The sequence below is a fragment of the Pithys albifrons genome, chromosome 2 (assembly GCF_047495875.1).
Source record: "Pithys albifrons albifrons isolate INPA30051 chromosome 2, PitAlb_v1, whole genome shotgun sequence".
Classification (NCBI taxonomy): domain Eukaryota; kingdom Metazoa; phylum Chordata; class Aves; order Passeriformes; family Thamnophilidae; genus Pithys; species Pithys albifrons.
In genome coordinates, this window is record NC_092459.1 from 46,280,195 (window position 1) to 46,293,061 (window position 12,867).

A 12,867-nucleotide genomic window follows, 5' to 3' on the forward strand; every position below is an offset into this window, starting at 1 on the left:
GAGACCATTAGGAAGCAAATGGGTGCTCTACTTCTAGACCTTTCTAATAATTCAATAGTTACTTTAGCAATAATGCACAGGCTGCCTACTTTCCAAAACTAAATTTCAATATATATATATATATATATATATAAAGGAGATATCTCTTTTCTTATTATGTCAAAAGAAATATAACACACTCAGATTTTTTTTGTATCATGAAAATCACTTAATGGACTTACCTGCAGATAAAGGAGTAAACCCAAGAACTTCAGGTATTCCATCTTGTTTTTTTCCCTGCACAATGGGTGTACTGTGTAGGCAAATGGATTCAGAATTCCCAGGATCTTCATTAACTGGAAATGGAGATGTGTCAAAGGATGTCCTAATGTCCTCTCGGTTAGATGGAGAGTTTTGTGCACTTCCAACAGGTACTACATCACTTCCTTTCCCAGAAAGCAAAATAATATCCTGATTTTTCCACTCTGTGTCTTCTAAATTGGACTGCTTGGGATCTGGAGAAGCTACCTGCTGCCAAGGAGGAAGTACTGGAGAATCTGGTGAACTATAATTGACATAATAATCTTCCTCCTCCTCTTCCTTATCATGTTCTAGTGCTGAAGTAGTACGCGTCTTGCTTTCACATGAAGTTTTATTAGAGTCTATGTCATTTTCAGTATTTACAGAAGTTCCTATAGTGCTTATAGACTTATCACAGCTTTCCTTGGTTTCTATTTTTGTATTTTTTGCCACAGAGGCAGGAGAATTCTTTGCAGGCACAATAGGTCTCTCATCTTCCAGGCTAGATAAATTTAAATCTTTAGCTACTTTTATTACTTCTATAGATTTCTCTTCAGACAATACTGCAGAGCTGAAATTCTCAGCTGACTTTGACAGCTCAGCAGGATGATTCTTAGGCAACTTCTTGAAATTTTCATACTCTTCTTTGGCATGAAGCCATATTTGAACTTGCTGTTGGCTTGGAGCACACTTGCATGGCATTATTACTATTTTTTTGTCTTCACTAGTTTTATGGCTATTATTTTCTTTTTTATTAACAGTAGAGTGACCATAACAAGGAGGAGATCCTGGTCTAGGACCTTCTGTCATTGCTGAAAATGCAGTCTTCCAGAGTCGTAGACCTTCTAATGAGAAGTCCCCCTCAAACTCAGGGAGGTCATTTGGAAGTCTAGTTTCCACTGTGAGAAGTCGCCCTCCAATTTCCCTGTGAAGAAAACTAATTTGAATTACTGTTTTGCTTTAAACTGCATTGCAGGCAGTCCTCAAGATGATAGAAAAGCAGTTTTCTCACTATGCAAATCCTGTGGGCATTATCTTTATTTTACAAACCATGAAGGCGCATTCCCACTTACTGTAACAGTATCACGCAATAAAAAAACAAAGTATCATCAATGAAAATGGATACTTGGACTGGAATTACAATAATTTTCAACTTCTAATTTATGTATATCAGATGGTATCTTTCATGCATCTGTGTCACATTACAGCATAAAGTTTTTTACAGGAATAAATTCAATTTTTTATAATCACAACCACACGTAGACAGAAATGCATTTAACACAGTACCTTGGCTTTTCTGGAGCATCTGAAGGATTGCTGCAAAATGGTTCTTGATAAACTGTTTCTGCAAGATCATGATCCAGCAAAGTTGCCATAATTTCTTCACGACTGGGAGGGGACATGAGAGGCTTAAGAATGTGGGCAGTACGAGGTGTAAAACTTCCATTCTTTGATTGTGAGGGAGAACTCGTTGATCTTGGTGAACTATATGGAGTTGGAGTTAATGCCTCACTGTTTCTTGAAACATGCAATTCTAAATCCTCAGAAGCTGCATCTATAAGTTCACCATCAGGTGAAGACAATATGGACGTAAAAGAGGTACTAATGGAATCAAGTGGTTGACAGGGTTCAAAAGTGGTTTCTTTTCTAATGTGGCTTGGAATCCAATCTGAGCTGGTTGGCTGAGAAAGGTTAAGAAACCTCTCTTTATTTCCTGTATTTCTATTCAATTTGAATTTTTCATTTAAACAGACCTCAGTCTCTTGCGTACAAGAGGTATCAATAAAACTAGATCTAGAAGAAGAATGAACATTTTTCCTCCATTGACTATGGCAGTGGTTCTCATTGTTATCTAGTGAGGTTTTCTCAAAAAGGTCAGGGCTCAGGGAACCAGACCGGATGCGTTTACTTGTGCTTGAAGAATGTTGCTTCTCTTCCTCAGACTTTTGGTCATTATGACTCACATAGTCATTTTCTGCTGTTTGCCCAGAACCAAGATCTTGAACTGCATCACTCAAGAATTTCTGGGGCAAATTTTGATCTGCTGGGACAAACTGGCTTGCAGAATAAAAACTGCAAAATCCACTTTGCCCTATAGTATTAATATCAAAGTTGTAATTGTGGTCTGGAGATAAGCTGTCTTCAAGTGAGTAGCAGCTTTCAAAACCAGGGTCTGAAAAAAAAATGGGGCTATCATCAGATACAGAGTGATCAATGAGACTAGTGATCTGCTGGCTTAAAGACTCCATTTTTGAAAGTTTGGCTGTTTTTTCTTTAGGTTTTGTACTCCTGGGAGCACGAGATTTTCTTGATGACATGACTGACCGCGACCTTTTGATGGCTTTATTCTGTTCAAGAGGGCAGGCTATACCCCTGCTCAGCTGTGGTTTATCTGGCAATGGCTCCTGCATAACATTTGCATTCTGAGCCTTCTGCTGCCTCTTCTGGAGCAACTCTTTCAAAACAGCTAGGCTAGACTGTCCTTCACCAAATGCTGATGGGGCCACTATATTCCTGTTTTTATACTGGGATATGGGTTTTGGTTGTATGGTTGTTTCAGACAGAGATCTTTGCTTTACTGTTTCAGGGTTAAAATGTGACATATCCAAAATAAATCCTCTCTGGCTTTGATCACAGTTTAACTGTTTCATTGGACTCTTCAAAGATGTTACAAAACAGTTCTTAGGCAATTGAAGTGGCCCAGGTTTTTCCTCAGATGGCTTAAGGATAGAAGAACATGGATCAGAATGCCTGGATGCCTCTGGTAAACAAAATACCTGTTGTTGATTATTGTCTTTACAATGCAAGTAATTAGTGGCATGTAACTGATCCATCTTTGCTGTGTCCAAGGAGTCACAAGTTTCATTTAATTTCCCAGCTGGTGGTAAACATCTGATTTGAAAACTTTTGATCTCTTCTGCTCTTGTGGAAGTCTTCTCTTTAGAGATGCATGCATTCTGTGTTAAGTGAGTTGAGTGATTAGATGGATCAAATATGTTTTGAATGAGAGCAGAATCCTTCATTCTAAAAAGAGCACTCTGTGTCCTGGGCTTTTGAGAGCTCATTTTGGGTACTTCCCTTCCAGATGCCACAGGAGTAGATGCAAAAGATGAATGAGTGTCTTCCCGTGGAGCAGACAAACACTGTGTGTCCACAGGCCTATCGATTTCCATCAGTGAATGAAAACAGCCTGATGAATTACCTTGCGCATCAGCTGCTGAAGGGAACTGTGCTGACGGTAGATATCCTGCTGAATAGCCAGGAAGAGGACTGTCTTTCCGGCTATGAAGTGTCTGAGAGCTGACAGAGTTGTAAGAAATCTCAGGCAGATCCTGATGTTTTAGCACAAACTTTACTTCAGCAGTGGAGCAACTATTTCCTTTTTCATCTTTAAATACAACACGCTTTCTTGAGGACACTTTTTCAGCTGTTTTTTGTCTTTGTTTTGTTCTAGGTTTTTTCTTCCCATCATCTGGTGTCCTATCAGCCTGATTAATCTTTTTCTTTTTCTTGGTAGATACAGTGGGGCTAACAAATTTCTTTTTACATTTCTTAACCTGAGTTTTTGCTCTATTACTTTTTCCTACACAGGTATTAACAGTCTTGTTGTTATACATATTGGGCCCCCGATTAAATAAAGCTTCTCTGTCTAGGTTGGTCAAAATTTCTTCTGCTTTTGGATCAGTTGGAGACCAGCAGCGAGGTGGAGATGTGTTTATTGGGCTTGTGCTTCTCTCAGAAAGAAAACCTAACTTAGACATAACATCACTATAGTTATAGTCACAGTCTTCAGCTTCAGCACTGTAAGAGGGCGAAGGAGGAGAAAGAATTGTATGAGTCCTTTTCCTGAAAGCTAAAGTTCTTTTAATGTTTGTACTACCTGTTTTTTGTGGTTTTCCAGCTTTTTTCTTGGTCGACTTATGTTTTGCTTTCCTTTTGTGGCTTTTCTTTGGTGTTAGTGGATAAATAGGATATTTGGTTGCAGGAGAATCAGGAACTTTTGGCCAAAAGTCCTTTAAAGGTGCAAGCTTTTTATATAAGTTCATCTTTTCCTCTGTGAGTACTACTCTTTCCTCACTAGAATCTACTTTCCCCAGTTTAACAAGCATATTTTTTCTCCCTCTAAATCTATTGATGATAATATACTTAATAATAACAGGTGGCAATTTTTTAGAAAGTTTTCTACGCTTTCGAGACTTCTGAGACCCATCTGAACTTTCAACACTTTCTATTGGCTGAGGTAGATTGACTTTTGCGTTGTGTGCGACAAAGCTCGATTCACTGTCTTCAGTCTCATAATTCACCTTCCGTTTTGTTCGGAGTGTGTATTTATTCCCACATAGTCCAAATGACTGCTCAGTTTCAAGAGATCCATCTGCAAACTGACAGTCAGTATAATTAGCAGTACTTGTAGGCATTTTATTTTCAAAAGCCTCAAGAGGAACTTGAACTAAGTCACTCAGTAAAGCACTATCCTTATCAGGAATGTTACTACAAGCATTACCTTGTGTATAGCAGCTATCCTTCACTGATGCAACATCATTGACACCTGTAGGCTCCTGATGATTAATAAAACTATGTTTCTTTTTATTCAGTTTCAACCTGGACTGTTTGTTGCCTTGCTGTAATTTGTATGTGACGGGAGCCAACTTCTGTGGTCGACTGAGACAATTAGAAAGAACAACACTAGGAAAGAACATATAATGTGCTGCTTGTTGACTGAGGCTTGGCTTTTCTGCCTTATGCTCCTGAAATTCCTCATACCTAATTTTAAGCTTACTAAGGCCACCTTCATCAATGTTATTTTCAAGTGAATGTACCACAGTTCGACTGCCTCCTGAACATGACACTAATTCACAATTTTCTGTAACTGTTGCTGGAAAAAAATTATTTATACCTGCACTGTTGGATTTTTCATTTACTTCAGAGGGCATTTTACCTTTGGAGTGGCTCAAATCAGAAAAGTTATATAAGTTTTTATTCAACATGCTGTCACCAATGTGGTGGCCCACATGCATAAAAGAGACATCCTTTTCAGCCTTTCTGATGCTAATGTACTTCCTACTAGGTATTGGTCTGTTCACTGATGAAATATCATCTTCATAGTCAAAAATATTATTTCCACATGAAGGAACTGGGAGAGTATCTTTCTTGTTACCATCTTTGTGGGAGTTTTCTGCATGGGTACTATTGCTGAATGGAGTTGGGTACTTTGCTGAGTAAGTGCTTTCTTTTGTAAGAGAATGGACTGAAAGTTCAGGTCTGGTTTCTGTGTTTGGTTGCGAGAGGTCTTCTACGAAATCTTCATTATTCAAAACATGGTTAGAAAGGGCACTTGTGTGTTTGCACTGAAAAGTAATTTTAGCAGAAGATGGGGGTTCTAGTGTAGCAGCATCTTTGTGAAAGATTGAGGTCTTTACAGACATTTTGCTTGTTGCAATAACAGAGGAGTGAGTTCGAGAACTTTCATTATTCAAAGGATTGTCTGAAATGGAAGACAAGCAGTTTTATTCTAGTTTTTCTGTAAAAAAATAACCTAAGACATTAAACATTTTAGTAATATTTTCCTGAAAGCCCTCCCATACAAAGAAACGAAACTCTTGCAAATCACATTATGTTTACAATCATGACAGCTACAGACCCCTGAGTATGAGTTACTTTATCAAAATTGTATCATCAGCACATTTGTGTCTCAGCTATTTTGTCAGTTATTCGATGTGCATACAGTTGTCAAAGACTTCATGCTGACTTTGAGAGTAGGCTTCTAAAATCACTTTCATATAATTAAATATGAACAGACTGATTTCCAAAAAAGGTTGTACCCTGCTTTGTCTCTGAGAAGGATGTATACTGATTGGCTCTGAGAAGCAAAGACCTTACTTAGATGACTTATTTAGATTACTTTCCCCATACAGAAAAGTCATTGCACAGAAAGATAAAGTATCCTACAGCATGGCAAGGGCTGTGGATTAACTGTCCTGAGCATGAAACAGAGGTAGCTTGCTGAACTTTTATAAAACAGAGCAACACACCACCCATTCAGGTGCTTCTGCAAGAAGGTTGCACCAGTTAGTTTGATCCCAAATTAATAGCCAGGTATTACATTCCCACATAAATTTGAGACCATAGGTGCTGCAGGAACATGTCCTATGCAGACTCATCACATGATACCTGCGATGATTTCCTTCTCTTTCTATGATACTTTCACCACATTTATTGACAGATGAGTATGGACAGGGAGGTTAGTAAGTAACAAACTAACAACTGCTTGTAACAACTGTGTGAACCAGGATGAAGAGCGTATGTATTGGAGGAGGTTATTCCACTGCAACGAGGCAGCTAACAGAGCTCCTGGCACCCAGAAATCTATTCAAGTGTCCACAGCTTTAGCTGAAATGCTGAAGGGGGAGAGCAGTTATGAAACATGCTGTATGACCTAGAAGCATGTGCTGCATATTCATGTACTAGACATGGGGTCCTTTGGGCCTTTATCCTAAGTCTCAACCAATTTTGGGACTATCTTAGATTCATGCTGCCTTCAGCTTAGCAATTTATTTGCTGCTGGGTGAGAAAAGCAGAAGGAAATCCCAGTCTGTTTCTAATAACATTTTGTAATGCATACACAGAGTCCATGAGCTGTGAAACACAAATGAGAGATGCTGCCTATGATTCTTTGAGTGTAGGAGTCCACATAAAGAATGAGGGCGATTAACTGAAAACTAAGAAAATGGGAGTTTGGCAGTGTCAACAGATACTTGGAAGATACCTGGCTATTCAGGTAGAAAAATTGCAAAAATGCCTGTAAGTCAGTCAGGTGTTATGGATACAGATTCATGTATGGATAAGCATTTTCTAATTTAGAGGATCCAGACTAAGGCCTGTTTTGAATTTACTATATCTCCTATTATAAGAAATCAGTGTAGAAGTTCACAGTAATAAATTTTCTAAGCTGACCACTTTCTGCATGTGACATTTAATTTACTTAAAATATTCTAAAATAAACCAAATCATATTAGTAGTACATTGAGTCATGTATTAACCCTACCATTATACTTACAAAAGCAACGGAAAAAGCAAACTATGTCTTTAACATTGAACATAAAAGAATAGCTGTGATTGTCTATATAGTAAGATCATACAGCTCACTTTCTCAACAGAACATTGTAATGTGAAAACATGTAGATTTTCTAATGAAACAAGTAATATTATTTATATATTTGCATAACCTCAAAGTATGCATTCAATTGACTAAGGCTATTTGATCAGACAGCATGTTGTAAAGGTAAGAGACATCTCTACAGATTCATTTATTTTTTAATAGATTTTGAAAGCCAGTTTCTTCTGCATCAGCTTTGCCACTGCATAGTTTTAAGGCATGCAATCCCAAGATGTGAACATGCAATCCACCGAAGGAAACACAGGTCCAAATGAAGGCTCACTGTATTTTAGCATGTGTGGCAAATACTTGGAAAGCAAAGAATCATCTAAATTTATACAAAAATATGTCTACCACTTACAGTGAACTCTCAGGAGGACAAACAATCCTAAAGAATCATTACTTTTAACACTATATTTGCATAACAAATAGTAACAGAAAAATACTCTTTGCAATAAGGGTTTTTTCCATAAAACTAGTAAAACAATGTCCCTTTTTTGATCATTGATACAGTAAGAAAACCAGATTCTGGTAATTCATACAGGACATTGAAATTAAAATATTGTTGTTTTTTAAGGAAAATGTTAAGGGCCTGTTTCTGCAACCTGTTGAGAACATTTCCTTCCAATTGAAACAAGGACTGAAAATGGTCAGCACTTTTAAGAATTAACAAATTGATATGAAAATGAACTATGACTCAACTTTCAAAGTTGGTTTTCTGTTTACTTACCACCATTTTCATCTGCAGTTCCATCTAACTGAGGTATAGAGAGATTAGTTAGGAGCGTATTGTTACCACTCCACTCCATTTCTTCTTCTGAAGATGAATCCTCTTCTGTTGAACTTCGATGCACATTTTTGGCAGCTGACCTAGAGGAGAATGAAGTAACTGACTGATGTACAATACTTCTCTTAGAAAATATCAGTATCCACAGGGAACCTGAAAATCAATGGGATGGTGCTATACAGTTATGTAATTTGGGGGATCAAATGGAAATAAAACAAAACCATGGTTACATTTCTCCCTAAAAAATTAAAAATATTATCCAGTGTTACTATTTTAAGAGGCAACAGTGGCAGCCAACCATTTAAAACAGCAGGATTCACTAGCTTAAGAACATACAGAGAAGGCATTCAGAGGCTTAATTTTATTTGAATTTTAATGAGATTTAATTTCACTGCTTTAAAATGCTTGAAATTTGAAGACTAAACCAACTACGCAAAATTATTTCAGTTTAACTGTTATCAAACAGATGTTTACTTTATTGTGGTTTGTTTTTTTTTTTTGTTAAAAAATCCTTACTGTATTATAACAATTACTCTCTCTTGGCAGGCTTAACTGAATCAGGACCACCAAAACTATGTTTATTTCCATCCCTCACTGAACATTCTGAAGCAGCTGTTGCTAATACTTATGTTACTTTTTACTAAGTTAACTGTTCTACACTGCCGTGTTTACAATCATAAATTTGCTTAGAAAAAATAAGTACTTCTACAAAGAAAAGCTTCTATGAATCTTTTATGTTTTAAGATGGCATGGCTTATATGAGGGGGGGGAAGAAAAGAGATATCATAGAAAACCACAAAAAATAGAACCTCCAGTATATTACAACTCTAGAAGCACTGAGAAATTTTACTTATTCTTTTTCAGAATTAATGAGATATAGACACAATTCTTAATGGAAATAAGCTGCTCTGTGGATACAAGAGAGAACTCCTGATACATATTACAGAACTGAAGTTTGGGGTATTTTTGTGCGTTGTTTGTTTAAGTTTGTGTAGTACCTTAGAAGATATAAATACAAATGTTTTGAAGTTACAGTAAGGAAAATCCACCATAACCTAAATACAGTCTACATTTGTAGAACTCTTTTCTGAGTGGAGTTAGACCAGAGCATGAATTTATATGCATCATAACACCCCAGACATCTGAACTGGCTCAGCACTGAGCTAATTTAGATCAAGTCACATTTATTAGTTCAGAAACAACAGGCTCAAATATAGCTACATAATTTCACCTCTGGTCTGAAGGGTGACTTGGAGGAGCCAAGTAACAAGCACCGCTAGGTATACAGTGTCCATGACCTAAGGGAGCTTAGTTCTCTATGTTCCCAAAACATGGAAAACTGCAATATAGAGACATCCACCTCTATATGCCAATTAACACGAAATTGGAGAGAGATCAGTACTTTGGAGAGCAGATACCTTCTGCTATTCCAAGGGATCTCAACAGGCTTGGGAATAAGCAGACTGGAACCTCACAGACTTCCAAAAAGACATCCAAATGTCCCACAAATGGGATCAATTATGCATGGCTACAGACAAGGAGACATAGGCTAGAAGTGGCTTAGCAGAAAAGGATGCAAAAGCCCTGGTGGACAACTAGTTGAACCTGAGAGACTGCAGTGTGCCTTTACAGCAAAGAAAGCCCGTGGGGCTGTGACTGTCAGACTGTAGCCAATTTCAGTAGTTGTGAGGCTGCATCTGGAGTATTGTGCTGAGTTCTGGGCATCCCACTACAAGACAGACACTGACAAACTGGAGCAAATCCAGCTGAGGAGAACCAGGGTGACTGGGGAATAGAACACAGGACAGAGGAGAGACTATAAGCAAACAGCATTTATTCAGCATTTAGAAAAAAAACTACAAGGAAATCTTTTTGCACTCCTCAAGTACTTGATGAGTGCATATATAGAAGATGAACCAGATTCAGAGTGCATGGTGATATGAAAAGGGCAATGAGCACAGGACTGCCTCAGGAAACGTTATGTATGAGGAGAATATTCTTCCTTACAAGGGTGTCTAAACACTAGAACATGCTGCCCATATAGATTATTCCATCTCTGTCTTGGGAGGTACCCAAACCTTGACAAGACAAGGCCCTGAACAACTGATCTATCCAAAGCTGCTTTGAAGAGGGCACTGGACTACATAAATACGTTTGGATGTTTCTTCCAACCTGAATTATGCTATCTATAACCCCAGGTAAATCTTTGTCAACTTTAGTAAACTCAATCAGACAGGAGACAACTACTGCAGGTAACAATTTGGATTTTTCCGCATGCAAGTCCATCAGTTTGGATTCCAGGAAAATTTGTGTCACCTATGTGATACCACCCTACATGAACCAGTCCAGGACTAAATGGGCTTTTTGCTCCACTTCAACACAAACCAAACCCAAGCCATTTAATTCATTCAGCAAGGTGTGGTTACTTCTCAACATATTTTGTTATGTATCTCAATAATTATCTTACAATTATCTCAATATATTTTCTGAGATAATGGGAGATTGGTGAATATTCAATAATAGAGAAGTGATAACATGGATATGGTAGGATGCATAAAGAAATGGTACAAGTAGAATGAGCCTGAGTACAGAGAGAATAAACCTGAGCAAAGTTAGAGCCATCATCAGACTCAAACTGGCCCTTTACGCATGAGCAAATTCATGCCTGGGCAAAGACAGCCATGCTCGTGTCTGAAGTCAGTCCAACTTCTGCAGATATCTCAGGGAAAGAGAACTTGTAATCCCCTCTGAACACAAGTTGACTCTCTGTGGAAGCACTTGGTATATACATTCTCCCTAGTGTTTTCTGTCTGGGATTAAGATGTGGGCACGTATGAGCAAGTTATTGGTGAGACAGCTCATCAATTCTGTTGAGTTTTTAACTCGGATTCTTTACTGCATAAAAGCACTTATTGCTTCAGGATCCTACCTAACTCCTGAAGTCGTACAGTCATGCTGATACAGAGCTGTGCCTGAGCTACTGAATTCTGCAAGATAAGGGCTGGTTTTATACAGAAACTACTACTAAAGATTAATGTTGAGTATTTTGAGATGGAAAATTCAACTTTAACTACTGTGAGGGAAAGAATCAAAGAGAAACAAAGGTCAGAGAGGAAAATTAGCTTTAGAGATCAATTACCTCTGAGACTAGGAGACTAATGATCTAACTTCTGATTCTGTTACAACTTTTGTGTGTCTCCAGGAAATCAAAGAAACACTTCTATACCTCTCTGGTTCTCCAAAACATAGTATAATTATGATTTCTGATCTAAAAAACCGCCAAATATCAAAATGTTATGTCTGTGAAGTCTCTCATATTTCAAACAGAATTACAAATATCAAAAGGTCTGCCCAAAGCATGGGTGAAGAGAAACTGGATATAGCTGCTTTTGGTGCCTGTCAGTGGGGACTGCAAAAAAGGTCATTACAACCTGTGAAAGTGTTCCAAGAATCTTGGCCTTAAAGATATTCAAGTTGTTGACCTTTAGCACTCAAGCAGAGTGAGCAACATTCATGATTTGATTTCGGCTTTGAGCATGGAAACAAATGGGTGTTTTTCTTAGGCCTCTTGGTCAGTCTTTACATGAATATTTCTTTTTAGTAAAATACGTACAAGATATACCTTAACATTCACACTACATGCAGGCTGTGACCTTGTCAGGAAGTTACTGCAAAGTTGGTTTTTTTTGTATTTGGACTCGTAGGATATAGAAGCTTATGTCTAGCCAAACCTAAACATTCAATCTTTATTTCCATGTAACACCAAAGATTCACAGCATCATCTAAACAATTGCATTCCATCCCAAGAACTGCACAAATTTTTCCAGTGTTGTCAACAGAGACCTCTCTACAGCTTGCTAGGCTCATAGCACACTTGAAAACAAGGTGGGGGGAGGAAAGATCTGGCAGGAAAAAAACATATTAAGGAAAGAAAATCATATATATACCTTCTTTTTGGCCCAGGCTCTTCCATGCTACTGTCCCACCTCTGGGACATTAACAAGCTAAGTTCCATTTCTTCTTTCTCGCACTGTGGCTCATTTTCTTCATCATCACTGTTCTGAGAATTTCGACAGCTTCCAAGAGAACGATGGTGAGAGTGTGCTTTTTGATGTCCCATCTGATATCCATCGTTCTCCAATCCAGCCAACAGCTCAATCATGGCCTCATCAGCACTACTGCCCACTGCAGAAAAAGCCCATACAGGTAGAATCTATATTTTGTTCTACTTGTAAATGACTAGTTATAGTCTATCATTAAAAATCAAACCCAAACAAAAAACTAAACAAGAAAAAACCCCTCACCATTTTGAAATCTACTAGTTTGTTTCCATAGCCTGCATTGAAGTTCTTAGTTTTTCAGATTTTATGGTTTATCTTTTTTAGATCTTTACAGTTTTGACAACCTTCTTTATTTCTGCCCTATTCTTCTGATTGTACTAGATTTAGTGGAAGTACCTCTCTCTCTCCCCATTCTCCTATAGCCTACTCACATTCAGTAAAGCTTCACTCTTCCCTTTAATTTCAGTATGAATGCCAGCTTCTGAAGCATCACTGCCTTCTCTTGTTCTCATCGTTTCAGTAACTTTGTTGGGTGTTTCTCTCTACATCACTTGAAGACTTTCAACCACTGCATCTCATGAAAA

The 12,867-nt window shown here is 37.9% G+C and overlaps 1 protein-coding gene across 1 annotated transcript in view; it reads right to left on the bottom strand.

Moving 5' to 3' along the window:
- Positions 1–12,867, bottom strand: part of REV3L (REV3 like, DNA directed polymerase zeta catalytic subunit) — a 114,256-nt gene that overhangs the window by 40,003 nt on the left and 61,386 nt on the right. The window contains exons 11-14 of the mRNA XM_071548917.1: positions 12,170–12,407; positions 8,166–8,305; positions 1,567–5,764; positions 222–1,204 (exon numbers count right to left, since the gene is read on the bottom strand). Coding sequence (XP_071405018.1) covers positions 222–1,204; positions 1,567–5,764; positions 8,166–8,305; positions 12,170–12,407 — 5,559 coding nt within the window. The remainder of the gene's footprint in view (positions 1–221; positions 1,205–1,566; positions 5,765–8,165; positions 8,306–12,169; positions 12,408–12,867) is intronic.